This window comes from Aethina tumida, chromosome 6 (assembly GCF_024364675.1).
Source record: "Aethina tumida isolate Nest 87 chromosome 6, icAetTumi1.1, whole genome shotgun sequence".
Lineage (NCBI taxonomy): Eukaryota > Metazoa > Arthropoda > Insecta > Coleoptera > Nitidulidae > Aethina > Aethina tumida.
The window spans coordinates 19637293-19651011 of record NC_065440.1 but is presented as its reverse complement, the minus strand read 5'-3'; the positions used below and the strand labels follow the sequence as shown (position 1 = coordinate 19651011).

At 37.1% G+C, this 13719-nt stretch overlaps 6 protein-coding genes across 8 annotated transcripts; 3 read left to right on the top strand and 3 right to left on the bottom strand.

Moving 5' to 3' along the window:
• Nucleotides 1-150: 150 nt before the first annotated feature.
• On the bottom strand, nt 151-1368 carry LOC109604199 (leucine-rich repeat-containing protein 51). Of its 2 annotated transcripts, none has more exons than XM_020020733.2 (4): nt 1130-1368; nt 700-911; nt 472-648; nt 151-419 (listed from the first exon to the last, which is right to left on the bottom strand). In XM_020020733.2, the coding sequence occupies exons 1-4, from the start codon at nt 1212-1214 to the stop codon at nt 294-296; spliced, it is 600 nt and encodes a 199-aa protein (XP_019876292.1). In that variant the 5' UTR covers nt 1215-1368; the 3' UTR covers nt 151-293. The 2 variants fall into 2 exon arrangements, with proteins under 2 accessions (XP_019876292.1, XP_019876291.1); XM_020020732.2 differs by lacking the exon at nt 1130-1368 and adding an exon at nt 961-1120.
• Nucleotides 1369-1424: 56 nt separating this feature from the next.
• LOC109604191 (uncharacterized) lies at nt 1425-6616 on the top strand. Its single transcript, XM_020020719.2, has 14 exons — nt 1425-1667; nt 1730-2124; nt 2186-2295; nt 2352-2544; nt 2598-2849; nt 2903-3235; nt 3652-3718; nt 4735-4944; nt 5000-5248; nt 5303-5445; nt 5495-5604; nt 5656-5848; nt 5905-6174; nt 6229-6616. Exons 1-14 carry the CDS (start codon nt 1464-1466, stop codon nt 6590-6592), a joined length of 3093 nt encoding a protein of 1030 aa, XP_019876278.2. The 5' UTR covers nt 1425-1463; the 3' UTR covers nt 6593-6616.
• LOC109604192 (mesencephalic astrocyte-derived neurotrophic factor homolog) lies at nt 3277-4347 on the bottom strand. Of its 2 annotated transcripts, XM_020020720.2 has the most exons (4): nt 4190-4347; nt 3988-4068; nt 3807-3934; nt 3277-3753 (listed from the first exon to the last, which is right to left on the bottom strand). In XM_020020720.2, exons 2-4 carry the CDS (start codon nt 4064-4066, stop codon nt 3451-3453), a joined length of 510 nt encoding a protein of 169 aa, XP_019876279.1. In that variant the 5' UTR covers nt 4067-4068; nt 4190-4347; the 3' UTR covers nt 3277-3450. The 2 variants fall into 2 exon arrangements, with proteins under 2 accessions (XP_019876279.1, XP_019876281.1); XM_020020722.2 differs by lacking the exon at nt 4190-4347 and having other exon boundaries at nt 3988-4182.
• Nucleotides 6617-7221: 605 nt separating the features above from the next.
• LOC109604194 (fatty acyl-CoA reductase wat) lies at nt 7222-11145 on the top strand. The gene is made up of 9 exons (XM_020020725.2): nt 7222-7277; nt 7398-7513; nt 8633-8875; nt 9395-9789; nt 9851-9960; nt 10026-10218; nt 10283-10386; nt 10453-10633; nt 10702-11145. Exons 1-9 carry the CDS (start codon nt 7274-7276, stop codon nt 11048-11050), a joined length of 1695 nt encoding a protein of 564 aa, XP_019876284.2. The 5' UTR covers nt 7222-7273; the 3' UTR covers nt 11051-11145.
• Nucleotides 11146-11203: 58 nt separating this feature from the next.
• On the bottom strand, nt 11204-12531 carry LOC109604196 (zinc finger protein 239). Its single transcript, XM_020020727.2, has 3 exons — nt 11954-12531; nt 11651-11891; nt 11204-11589 (listed from the first exon to the last, which is right to left on the bottom strand). Exons 1-3 carry the CDS (start codon nt 12468-12470, stop codon nt 11319-11321), a joined length of 1029 nt encoding a protein of 342 aa, XP_019876286.2. The 5' UTR covers nt 12471-12531; the 3' UTR covers nt 11204-11318.
• Nucleotides 12532-12749: 218 nt separating this feature from the next.
• On the top strand, nt 12750-13698 carry LOC109604195 (transmembrane emp24 domain-containing protein 2). Its single transcript, XM_020020726.2, has 3 exons — nt 12750-12959; nt 13015-13296; nt 13353-13698. The coding sequence occupies exons 1-3, from the start codon at nt 12827-12829 to the stop codon at nt 13541-13543; spliced, it is 606 nt and encodes a 201-aa protein (XP_019876285.1). The 5' UTR covers nt 12750-12826; the 3' UTR covers nt 13544-13698.
• The last annotated feature ends 21 nt before the right edge of the window (nt 13699-13719 follow it).

Below are 13719 nucleotides of genomic sequence, written 5' to 3'. Positions count from 1 at the left end.
AAATTCGAATAAAATTAAAATTTCGTTAAAATTGACGCATAATATATTTGATATTATCTGTTTCATGCAAAAATGGATGACAGACTGAGTCTCATAAAAAAATTATAAAAAATTTAATATTATATAAGCACAACAAATGAATAAATTAAATTAAAACATAGAATTGTATATTTAATATATTTTTTGGAACCATAATTTTTTATTGTTCTGTGGGGGGTTTAACAAATAAATCTAAAAATGTATTTATATGATCTTTTCGTAGTTCGACTGAAATTTTTCAGAGTGATAACAAATTATTTAGCTTCCTTTGCAGCTTTGGCTTGCTGTTTTTTGCTCTGTTCGATTTTTTTAATAACTTCAGGCAACAGCGGCATCATTTTGTCGGTTTTCAATACCGGAGTAAAGTCCAAATTGAAAATCTAAGGGGAACGTCGCACATTAATAATTTATTAATCATGATGTGAGAAAAACCTGTGGTAAAGAGGAAATGACGTAGTTCCTGTATTTGGGCAGATTCGATATCGGATTTCCTTGTAAAGTGATGGTGCGCAGCTCCTTCAGTTCACGCAACTTGAAAATCTCGTCCAGATCCGTTATGCAGTTACCGTGCAAGTACAAAATCTTCAATTTGGGGAACTTTAATAACACCTACGAAACGGCAATTACACCAACTCGTTAGCAATTAGTTGTTAGCAATACTTCGTCGATGGTTCGTATGTAGTTGAAGCTCAAATCAACCCACATCAACTGCTGCGGATGCACCAAAAGTGCGTCGATTAACACATCGAATCCACCCAGACTTTTGATTCGATTGTTGTTCAGCCAGATCGATCTGGTGAGATATTTGTCGTTTTCGGCTTTTTTCGGGGTGCCCAGAACCCTCGTCGATCTCACACCTTCGACTCCCACATCTGTAAACCAACTAGGATTAAATCGATTCGTATTCATCCGGCTCAGTACTTTGCAAGAAGGTTTCCAGCTTCAAGTTGGTCAGTTTGTTGAAAGAGAAATCGGCCACGATGCCTTTGTCGGTGCGTGTATATTCCATGGAGGAAAAATTTGCGTGTCACTCTCGTTTTACGTCAACATTCAGTTTTGAAGTTTTGGACCGATCAATCGATCGACCTACCTTCGATCCGTCTGTAGTTTCTGAACGTCAGATCCAACGGCAGACTTTCAAACAGTATTTTCTCGTCGTTCGGGTCGAGTTCCATGAAGGCGGTCACTGCGAATTTGAGTGTTTCGATATCAATTCAATTTTACCCCGTCACTATAGAATTACAAAACATTTCGTAATTTGCAAATCGCAATTGTCTCCAATAAAAAAACACTGATCCTCGATTGTGTTAACAACCTTCGCAGAAAATGCATAATGTATCCCAAACAAACAATGCACAATTGTTTTCCGAGTGCACCATCATAAAAAGCCACTTGGAAATAGAAAACGCACTTTTGCCTAAAATATGTCGGCGCTGGAAACGCTCACCCCCATCCAGAGTTTTTACGAGGGCAAGACGCTTTTCGTCACCGGAGCGACCGGATTTCTGGGCAAAGTACTGCTGGAGAAATGTCTGAGGACGTTCAACGTCAAAAGAATTTATATTTTGGTCAGGACCAAGCGGGGACAATCGGCGGAAACTCGATTGGAACAGCTCCTCAAGTCACCAGTAAGTTTTCGATGTGACCGCGAAAATGTTACAATTTCTAACAAATTTGTGATTTTCTTAAGGTGTACGACCAGCTACGTCAAATCAACCCCAATTTCGGAGACAAGATCACGATAATAACGGGCGATTGCCAGTCCCCCAACGCCGGAATCCGTCCGGAAGACGTAAAAACGTTGATCAAAGAAACGAACTGCATCTTCCATTGCGCCGCCACCATAAACTTCGACGAGCACATCGCCTTAGCAGCAAAGATCAACGTTCGTGCTACCAGAGACCTGCTCCAAATCGCCAAGCAAATGCCCAATTTGTTGTCTTTCGTGCACGTCTCCACCGCTTACGCCAACTCCACGAGACGACAAGTGGACGAGGTCGTTTACGACCCTGCCATGTTACCCGACAAGTTGTTCGCATTGGTGGAGAACATTGATCATTCTTTGTTGACTGAAGTGACCGAAAGGTACTACAAAATGAATTGTTGCCGAGAGTTGTTGCACCGGACGTTTCAATGTGTGTTTTAGATTGTTGGGAGGATACGCCAACACGTATGTGTTCACCAAAAACATTGCCGAGCATGTTGTACAGCAGGAATGTTCGGATTTGCCCATTAGCATCATACGACCCTCCATAGGTTTATTATTTTAATCGAAACCGCTTAGAATATATTGAATAATGTTAGATTTTCAGTGACGGCAGCCGAAAAGGAACCAATTCCTGGCTACGTGGACAATTTAATTGGTATAACAGGATTGTGCGTCGCAATAGGTTTAGGATTTGTCAGGAGCATTATGTGGAGGACTGATTATGTTCTAGACGCTATTCCTTTAGATTACGTCGTCAATGAGACGCTGGCAGTTGGCTGGGACATCGACAGAAAACGGTAGAGCTTCTATTTTAAATTAAACAATTCTTTTTTATTTAAGAGTTTTTTAGAAAATCCGGCCAGAATAACACATTTTCCGTGTTTAATTGTGTGACCTCAAGTTTAAACCCAATAAAACTGGGCGAATACTATGAGAAGTGCAGCCAATTTGCTCTAAGCATGACGGTACAGAAACGTCTTTGGTATCCATTCGTTATAAACACGCACTCTGAAATTTTATTGGCTGCTTATGGCTTTCTTTTACACACGGTTCCTTATCATTTTATTGATTTTATTGTTAAAATTATCGGAGGAAAACCTATGTAAGTATTGCATATAAATTAGCAAAAGTTAACTATACCCCAACCATTTTCAGATTGGTAAAATCCTACAATAAATTCCTAAAGTTACGAAAGGTATTGAAATTTTTCGTGGTAAATGAATGGTACTTTACGGCGACGAACACGACGAAATTATACAATTCTATGAGTGAAGAAGATAAGAAATTATACAACTTTGATGTGAAAAAAATCAATTGGAACGAAATAATTTTTAACAGCATACGTGGTATCAAAAAATATATTTTAATGGACAACTCTGGAGATTTCGACGATCAGCAAACAATAAAAAAACTGAAAACCCTCCATTACACTTTGGTTACTGTTCTACTTGTCGCCTTTCTTTATATTGTTTTCAGCGTTTTCAATTGGTTCCTCTGATATGATGACTTGATGAAATAAAACTTGTAAAACTATTGTATTGTTTAATTTTTTTACAAATATAAATACATTATAAATAACCTTAATTAATAAAAAATTCCCTAAGTGTTTTATTAACGGGCCTGGAAAACAAATCTCACCCTTTGGTATTGAAGGAAAAAAGGAAAAAGGAAAAAAGAAAAAAGACACTTGAGAGTCCACTTGTTTAAAGTTCAGTGTGCACAGATTTCAGCTCCTCAATTCTCTTAATGTACTCGCTCTTTTCGATGCATCCGGTGCAATCCTCGCCCCAGTCATTGATGATCTTTTTCAAATCTCTGACTTTCAATTTCTTCAAATCAACAGTCTTCAAATCGATTTCGACGTCGTAACGTAACTCGCACACTTGTTGGTCCTTTTTCCTCAGCTTCTCGCAAATTTTATCTGACGGCATAGACCACGAGAGAGGTTTGGACATTTCGCTCAGGATTCCGGTCGCGCTCTCTTCCAAACCACCCAAATAGTAACACTACAAAGATTGGGGTAATACAAGTGAATTGGGGGGCATTTTAATACACTTACGAATCTGTTTTCCTTGTCTTTTTTAACCGCTTTACAGAATGCTCTGAATTCTTCTTCGATCTTTTTCGGCTCTGATTTGACGCTGTCGCTTAATGATTCCCGGAATCTGTCCAAAACTTTCACACAAACTGCCAGGAAAAAAAAATGTAAATAAACTCTAATATTTTATGACAAATTTTACCTTCGCATTCTCCTTGTTTTAAACTGTTGACTGCGATAATCGACGAGAACAACGTCAACACCAAAATTCTAAAATCCATCGCTAAAAAATTTATAGGTTATGCCCGGTTTTGTAAGGTTAGAAAGTTAAATAACAAAAAATCTGACACGATAATAAATCGAATTGAATTAAAAGTTAATCACAAATGATTTTAGAAACGTACCGTTACGTTTACGTACAAGTTTCGAAAGTAAATGTTATTTTTCTAATGAATATGTTAACACGTTGACAGAAGTGAACCGCTGCGATTGTGATCTGTCAAATCGGTTTGTTGTCGCTACCTGATTGGTCCACGTTTTTAATCGTATACGAGGGACGTTCGGCGTGTTGATTTATTTATTTATTTAATCATCAAATAACGAGAATAAATAGTTTAACAAAATCTGCTAATAAAACTTGATTTTGTTTTAAATATAATGTACATATTTTGAATAAATATGTTTTAAAATGAACGTATTGTTTTATTATATCATAAATAATTGTCTTTTATGCCGGTAATAAAACAGTATTACTCAGTCATAAACAAATAATGAAACGTATGTGTTAATTCCAATTATTGTTCACACATTTATAAGTTCCTTTCTATAAAAAATCACCTTTATTAAAATAGCAGTGCGTCAACATGACGATTGACCCTTTTAACCCTAAACGCTCGACGCATGAATTAAAAAAAATGCAAATTCCCATTGTTCATCGTCGACGGTTTAGTGCGAGACGGTCTTCAAGATGGAACAGAGCCAGGTACAAGAATATTACGCCGAAAAATGCGTCTTCATCACCGGTGGCACCGGCTTCCTAGGCAAACTGCTGCTCGAGAAACTGTTGAGATCCACCACCGTAGAAAAAGTTTATCTGCTGATCAGAAAAAAGGAGAAGAAGAATGCAGACGAAAGGCTCCAAGAATTGTTCAAGTGTCCGGTTAGAAACAGTCCGATGTCGATAAATTTCGGTTTATTTTTGTTGTATTTTGCAGATTTTTGACGGTATTAAAAGGACGAACTCATCTGCGTTGGAAAAGATCGTGGTGGTCGAAGGTGATATGCAACAAATGAATTTGGGAATCGACGAGAAGATCTTGAGAGAAATGGTACGAGATGTTCAATGCGTTTTCCACACGGCTGCCGCTGCCAAAATCAACCAGACAATTGTGGAGGCCATCAGGACGAACGTTAAAGGAGTTCAAGAACTCTTGGACATCGGTCGATCCATGAAGAAGCTCAAAGTATATTTTTCTTACTTGTAAAAGTATCTTTAATTTGTTTTGAATTTGTTTCAGTCACTAGTTTTGGTTTCTACAGCCTATTCGAACTGTACTAAAGAAGAAATTGATGAAAAGTTCTATGACGTAGGCGTCGATGTGGAGGAGTTGGTTAATAGTGTGGACGCTCATGGATTAAATGGCCTCGAAAAATACAAACAGTAACGAATTTTAAATAGATTATAATAAAATAATAACGTTATGTTTCAGAGTGACCGAAAACTGGCCCAGCAGCTTCACATTTTCGATGGCTTTGGCCGAAAATCTAATTAAAAACGAGTGTGGTAAACTGCCAGTGGCTTTAGTACGAGTTTCCTCAAGTAACATAATATTTTTCCACCGCAATAACCGGTTAATCTATTAATTTTTAGTTATTTCAACAAATCACGAGCCAATTAGGGGGTACATAGACAGCTGCCACGGCCCCACAGGAGTTTTAATAGGTGTTGGATTGGGAATGATGAGAGTCTTCTACGGAGATGACAATGTTGTTGGTGACGTTGTGACCGCTGATTATGCCATCAATAACGTGATTGCAGCCGGATGGGCCGTTAATGAATACAGGTTAATACATCCAACAATTGTTGCCTTGAATTAATTAATCGTTGTTGTTTTAACAGGGACTACGACAGATTGGAAAAGGTTTATCAAAAAGAAAAGGTTCCGATCTTCAACTGCGTCTCCTCCCCAAAAAACCCGATTAAGTGGAGCAAATTGGGGGAGATAATGCACAAATACAATTTGGACTCCCCATCTAATAAAATTATGTGGTACCCTTATAAAATTATGACAAAATGCGTTTACGCTTATTTATTGCTCAAACTGATGTTGCATTATTTTCCTGCCTTGCTCACCGATTTAGTTTTGAAGATGATGGGCAAAAATGCGGGGTAAAAGCAAGGACGTACAACCCTTTGATTATTATTCAACTTTAATTGTTTCAGTTTGGTTCAATTTTATGCAAAAATGGAAAATTACTCGGGCAACATTGAATATTTCATGAACAAGTCGTGGACGTTCAACGACTCCAACAACCAGGAGCTGCTAAAAGGAATGACGAGAAAAGATCGAGAGTTATTCAACTTTGATCTGTCGGACATCGATTGGGAGAGTTACTTCGAGTTTTACACGAAAGGGATCAGAGTTTACATACTCAAGGACGACATGAGCAGCGTCGAAAAAGCCAAAAACAAACTGAAAGTCCTCAAGTACATTCATTACTTCTTGACAGGCGTTGCTGTATTTGTATTTTACTTCACATTAAGATTCTTCCTTAAGATGTTTTTACGCTTTTTTATAGACATTTAGTTTACTTAGTATCTAGTATACAGTATACAGTATACAGTATACAGTTAAATAAATTCTAGTGGTTGGATTAAAAATGTGTTTAATTTATTACGTCAGAAAGTTGGAGAATGTGAAATGTTCTAACGAATTGAACCGAAATTAGTTTTCTATGTTCAATTGTGTTCTATCCATAAAAGTAATTAAAGTAACAGTGTGCGAAATTGCAACAGGTCAAAACGAAGTTTAAAACGATTTCATTAATGCATTTTTTCGGGTCGTGAACGTGAACTTATGCTAATTCTTTTTAATTCTTTTTAAAAATGTGTTTCACATTGTTTCTGTATGTTTAAATTTATTTGCAATGCATAAATGCGTCAATTTAATGGAATAATTAATGAGATTGGGAGGGAACAGGTAAAAATATATTTGTTGCATTAATTAACATTGTGGAATGAATGGAATGAATGTTCTTCCTGAAATTTTATTATCGCACATTATAATAATTTGAAAGATGGATGGATTTATGGATGTTGTAGTCATCTAAACCCAACTACCTAACTACTGACCGTGAATTTAAAATGGCAAAACCACGAAAACAAACAACGTAAATTAATAGAGATAAAGATTCAGTGGAACCCGTGAAATAGCCCAGAAATCATCTCGACATTTCGTCAAGGTTCTGCGTGTGTGTGTCTCGTGTGTATGAGTACGTGCAATTGTTTAATTGATTAAAACACAAGAGGTTGCGTTTTCCGCTTTAGATTCGTATCCGAACAAAGTGGGGCCCGATTTCCATTCGCGCAATTCATTCTAAAATCCGTTTCAGCAAATCGGCGCAATCGCTCGACTAAATCGCACCAAATCATTCGTTTTCCAGTTCCAGTTCCAGTTCCAGTTCCAGTTGTGTGTTTTTCGGTGTCCTCAGTGAAAATCAAATTGAAGGTGGCGTATCAAAATTAATAAGTAATTCTTAAAGTGTTGCTATTGAATATTTCATTAAATATAAAGTAAAATGGTAAAAACGTGTTCAATATGAAGTCATCAGGTAATTTAAGGCAGTCTGTGTCTGTGTCAATGTCGTTCAGTTCTTTTACTGAAAAAGAGTCACAACACACAATTTTCGCACATTCCTATTTAATTGTCTTACATAATAAAAACAGCTTGATCATTAATTTTAAGCAAGAAATTGCGATCGGTTCAACAATTATTCAAACGGATCAGCACTATTTCGAAACCAGGATTATGCACATCAAAATTCTTTTGTTGCAATGCTGCACGTTGTGAAAGGAAAACTTTTTCAAATTTCGATCTAAACACATTGATTGATATTAAACAGTTATTTACGTATATCACTAGATTCTAGAATTTGCTGTTGGCGTTTAACTATTTTTTAACAGTCAAATAGTACAGTGTAAATATTTTAAGAGCTACAGCTGAAGAAATACGGAGACTCTACGTGATCGTTCAGATGAATAATGTAAAAAAATGCAAACTTTGAACCATAAGATCAACAACAAAAATAAAGTCAAGTACTAGTGGTTATCCTTAGACGTCGTCGTCGTTTTCTCGAGTACCTGATCAATAACTCGACCTCGCAAGAACCATCTCACGTGTATCCGTCTTTATCCCCATATGTCTCTCTCTTTGTCGCCCCTCGTTATAACTATATTAATGATATTCGTAATGAACGGAATTCTATCGAAAACAATTTGTTACCCCCTCGTTAGTCGAACGATAACGACAAGTTGACCGAGTTTCTTGGGTCCGTTATCTAACTATTAGAACATGTTTCAGATATTCTATAGGTATTTTTCTACCTCTGAAAACTTTCCAATAATTCAATTCGGTTACAAAATCGAATCGAATCGAATCGAATCGAATCGAATCGAGTCGTACACGTACTCGTTTTACCTGCTAAATTTCACTTTAAATGTTTATTTATCGTACTTAATGCTAATCGGTCTGGCAGCCTTGATGGAAAATTAATATAAGAAAATGCAAACAAACGCCGGTGCCAGTCGAATCTTCTTCACATTTAGTTTTTGCGCTTTTTGAGTGTAGATGTTGGAACGCGAGGGAGGCGACATCACCTATTCGGACATGGTGCACCACGACGAACCGAGTGATATTCAACAGTTTTACGAAAACTCCACCGTCTTCGTCACCGGAGCGACCGGCTTCATCGGGAGATTGGTGGTCGAGAAACTCCTCCGTGTCGTCGACAACATCAAAATCTACATCCTCGTTCGGCCGAAGAAGGGCAAGGAAATCGAAAAGAGACTTGAGGAAATCTTCAACGAACCGGTAAGTAATTAATAAATGATGCTGACTCTCCAATTATTTATTATCTAATTGTTTTGTACAACACTGTTTTTGTCGATTTAGCTGTTAATTTTAAAACGTTTAGATAAGAAAATTAAAACATACAATTTATTAATTAATTTAATAATTATATAATATTATTATTACATTTTTTTATTAAATTAAAATTATTTGACATTTTTAAAATATGAAAAATCTATCTAATATGAATTTTTGAATAAATTTGCGTCATCTAGAATAAATACATTTTATAAAGATTACAGGTTCCTAAACAAGTCATTCTTAATGTGTTTTCCAAGTTGATTTTATTGCTCCGGCAAATTACGAAAGGAATAATTTATTTACAATTTACATATATAGCAGAAAATGTGATAAACAATATATAAAACTTATGTTATAAATTAAAATAAAGGTAAATGAATAAAATTTTTCCACGATACACTTACTTATAATAACGTATATGAACAGATTTAAAAAGATAATTATTATGCCCTCGTAAAGTGCTTTGAGCCGCTGAAAAGGAAGCGTCCGGACTTCGCCAACAAAGTGTTCGCAATACCAGGCGACTGTTCCGAACCGGATGTAGGCCTGAACCCGGACGACAAACGGAAGCTGGTCGCGGAAGTGAACTACGTAATTCACTGCGCCGCGACGGTCCGCTTCGACGAGAAACTGAAGACGGCGACGTGTATAAACGTGAGGGCAGTGCGTGACCTGTTGCGGATGTCGAGGGCGATGAAGAACCTGAGGGCCATCGTCTACATGTCGACGGCCTTCTCCAATTGCATTCGTAAGGACATCGACGAAAAGTTTTACACCCCTCCGCTGACCGGTGAGAAACTGTTGACGTTGGTCGAATGTTTGGAGGAAGAAAAGTTGGACGAGATCACACCGATGTAACAACTAACAAACACTTTACACTACACACGATACTTTACTGAATCTAGTCGGTTTCAGCTTGTTGGGCAAATATCCAAACACGTACGTGTTCACGAAAGCGATCGCCGAAAACGTGGTCAAAGAAGAAGGGAAACATTTGCCCATAGGGATCATCAGACCTTCCATCAGTAAGTTCCAAAACCCCCCCCCCCCCTTCGTCAAATTAATTAACATAAAAATGATTTGTTGTTAGTTATCGGTTCGGTGAAAGAGCCAGTCTCCGGGTGGATTGATAATTTTTACGGTGCCACTGGCATTTTTATGGGCGCCGCTTTGGGCTTGTTGCGTTCGATTTACGGAAAGGGTGAAAATCATGCGGACATGGTGCCTGCAGATTATGTAGTAAACGCTGCTCTGGCAGCCGTTTGGGACGTTGCCAACAAAAAGTATAGTATATTGTTTCCATTTTCTTTCATATAAACATGACGCGTGTTTTTTTCATAATTTCAGAACACTGAACGCAAATCAAGAAACGCAAAATGAAGAGACCAAGGAAGACAAACAAATACCGATTTACAATTACGTGTGCACGCCTGAAAGGCCGATAACTTGGAGTAAGTAACTGATTGATTGTTTTCAAAAATATAACCGTTACATTGATACGGTTTATTGTTTCGCAGACAACTTCAAGGAGCTGAGCGAAAAACACTCGAAACAAATTCCATCGGAGATGATTCTGTGGCATTACTTTTTCGCAATCAGACCGAATTTGTTCCTGCACACGTTGGCGGTGTTCTTTTTCCAAACAATACCGGCGCACATAATCGATTTCGCAGCCGTTTGCATCGGTAAAAAACCTCTGTAAGTCGACAGACACATAATTTACCTTTACCACCGTTTAAAAACTCTCACACATAATTATTTTGCAGTCTGGTGAAAGGTTACCAAAAAATCAACAAATTCTCGAACGTCATCTCTTACTTTTGCCTTCGCGAGTGGGACTTCAAAAACTGCAACACACAGCGACTGTGGAAGACGATGAAGAAACCGGACCGCGACTTGTTCGAATTCACCATGAAAAATCTGTCGTGGGACGCGTACTTTTACACGTACGTCCGAGGCGCTCGGGTTTATCTGCTCAAGGATCCACTGGAAACGATTCCTAAAGGATACGTTAAACTATACAAAGTTATGGTTGCGCATTATTGTCTAGTCGGCGTTTTCATTCTTATTGGACTCAAATTACTCATGATGATTATTAATTATGTGCTGTTGTAATTTGTTAAACTAGATTTAAAATGATTTTGTAAATAACATAAGAATTCAGTTTTTGTATAAATATTAATAAGATGGATTATTTAAACGGACTTTCGTTTCAGTTTCATTGTTCTGAAAAATAAAATAAGTTGGGTAAAGAATCACATCTACATCTACAAAGTATAAAATATTTATTTATAAAAATATAAAAAGATACTTCTTATATGATATAATTCTATGTGTTGAATCTATTGAATCTATTAGAAATCGGACATTAGGTATAAATAATTTAAGTTTTATTGTGCGTTTTCATGTGCCTATTCAAATGGCTGCTCTGCGTGTATCGTTTGGGACACAGTTTGCATCCGAACGGTTTCTCGCCGGTGTGCATGACCATGTGGTCCTTCAGTCCTTCGCTCCTGACAAAAGCCTTGCCACAAACCGTGCACTGGTGCGCCTTCACGCCCAAATGGTGTTTCATGTGCACACTCAGGTGGCTGCTCGTGAAAAATCTACCGTTGCATATTTTACATTCGTAGGGCCGTTCGTTTTTATGAAACCTAAATCGTCGTAGATTAATTAATTTGCTTTGTAATTGGGGAAAAGGGAAAAGATTTCTACCTCATGTGTATGTTCAAGTTTCCTTGATGAGCAAAGGCTTTTTGGCAAACTTCGCATTTGAATGGAGTCTCGCCCGTGTGCGTTTTTAAATGATAGTTTAGCGTTTGGTATTGGGTGAAGGCTTTCCCACAAACGCTGCACATGTGCGGCTTTTCCCCCGTGTGAATCCTCACGTGATTCTGTAGAGTGGAAATTTGCGCAAAACGCTTTTGACAATACTTACATTCGTACGGCCGTTCACCTGAAACAAAAACGATTCACATTAGAACAACCCAACAACACATTGGAAATACCTGTGTTTACCTGTGTGCACTCTACGATGAACAGCCAAATGTTTGGCCCTGGTGAAGGTTTTACTACAATATTCACACTTGAAAGGTTTCTCACCACTGTGGCTCTTCATGTGCATCTGCAAGTTGCTCTTGGAGCTCAACACTTTACCGCAAACTTCGCACTGACACGGTTTTTTATTTTTTGACTTTGTATGCTTTTCCGGGGCGAAATCCTCATCGTTCCGATCGTCGTTTTCGTCCTCGTGAATTTCAATTTCTGGCTCTAGTTTCGGCACGATTTTTAATTGTTCCTTGAACTTCCGATCGATTTCGATAACGTTCAGTTTGAACTTGTAAAAACCTACAAGTAGATTTTCGCATTTCTGGCATATTTTTGGTGAATTTTCTACGCAAACTTCCACAGAAGTGCAATAACTTATGATATTTATGTAATTCACGTTCAATTCCTTATTTAAAATGGATAAATCTAAATTGGGGTTGTTATCTAAGCAAGTTCTACACACATTTTTATTATTTATTTCGTTCATTGTTTAATATTTATCTAATTGTTGACAAACAAACAAAACAGATTATTTACATAACCTCCAAACTTATATTAGGTTTACAAAAATTAATTATTTAAATTTTTATTACTCGTTTAAATCTACTTAATTTCTATTTACAAAAATTATTAGAATTAAAATAAATTAAGAAATCTTTAGTTTTATTTTTTTAAATTTAAAAATAAAATCTAAATTTTATCTTAATTCGAAGATTCTAGTAAGAAAGTATAGATGGAGCAAATTTGACAGTTGAGTTTCGTGTTGTCAAATGTGTCAAATAGAAAAGTAACCTCTACGTGGCTGAAGGAGACAATATTTTTGTACATATTTATTAAAAAAAAATGCTAGACAAACTATTTTTAATTTCGGCCGTTCTCGCCACAATTTTCTCCAATGGTTACGCGTATTTCATTACTGTGGACGCCGACGCGGAAGAATGTTTCTTTGATAAAGTGGACGCTGGAACCAGAATGGGTAAATTCCACACCGTTTTCCTCTCACATTCCCATTAATTGGGTTGAGTTTTTAGGCTTGACGTTCGAAATAGCGGAGGGCGGCTTTTTAGACATAGACGTGCGCATCCTGGGGCCCGACCACAAAGTTATTTACGAGGGCGTGCGAGAGTCCTCGGGCAAATACACGTTCGCTGCCCACACTGCTGGAATATATACGTACTGTTTCTCAAATAAGATGTCCACAATGACTCCGAAAGTTGTCATGTTCAATATGGCCATTGGGGAGCCGCACAAACCTGAAGCTCAAGAAGGGGAGAACACCAACAAACTTGAAGAAATGATCAGGGAACTTAGCGGTAATCATCTCCTATATATTTTCAGGTATATTTCAATTAATTTTTATATTTTGTAGGATCACTCACTGGAGTTAAACAAGAGCAGGAATATATGCAAGTACGTGATAGAATTCACAGGAGCATCAACGAAAGTACAAATTCTAGAGTTGTAATGTGGTCGTTTTTCGAAGCGCTGATCCTAATTGCAATGACAATGGGACAAGTTTACTACTTGAAAAGGTTCTTTGAAGTCAGAAGAGTTGTGTAACATTTATTACTGTTATTGTGGTCAATGATGAAAGAAGAATAAAGACTATTATTTAATTTTTTCGCAAAATCTGTTGATTATTATTGAACAGTGTCAAGTGAGATCTTATTTTCCTGTTTTGTAATTGATTAATTAATTATATGTTTTTTATAACTGCTGTTTGTTTTACTTAATAA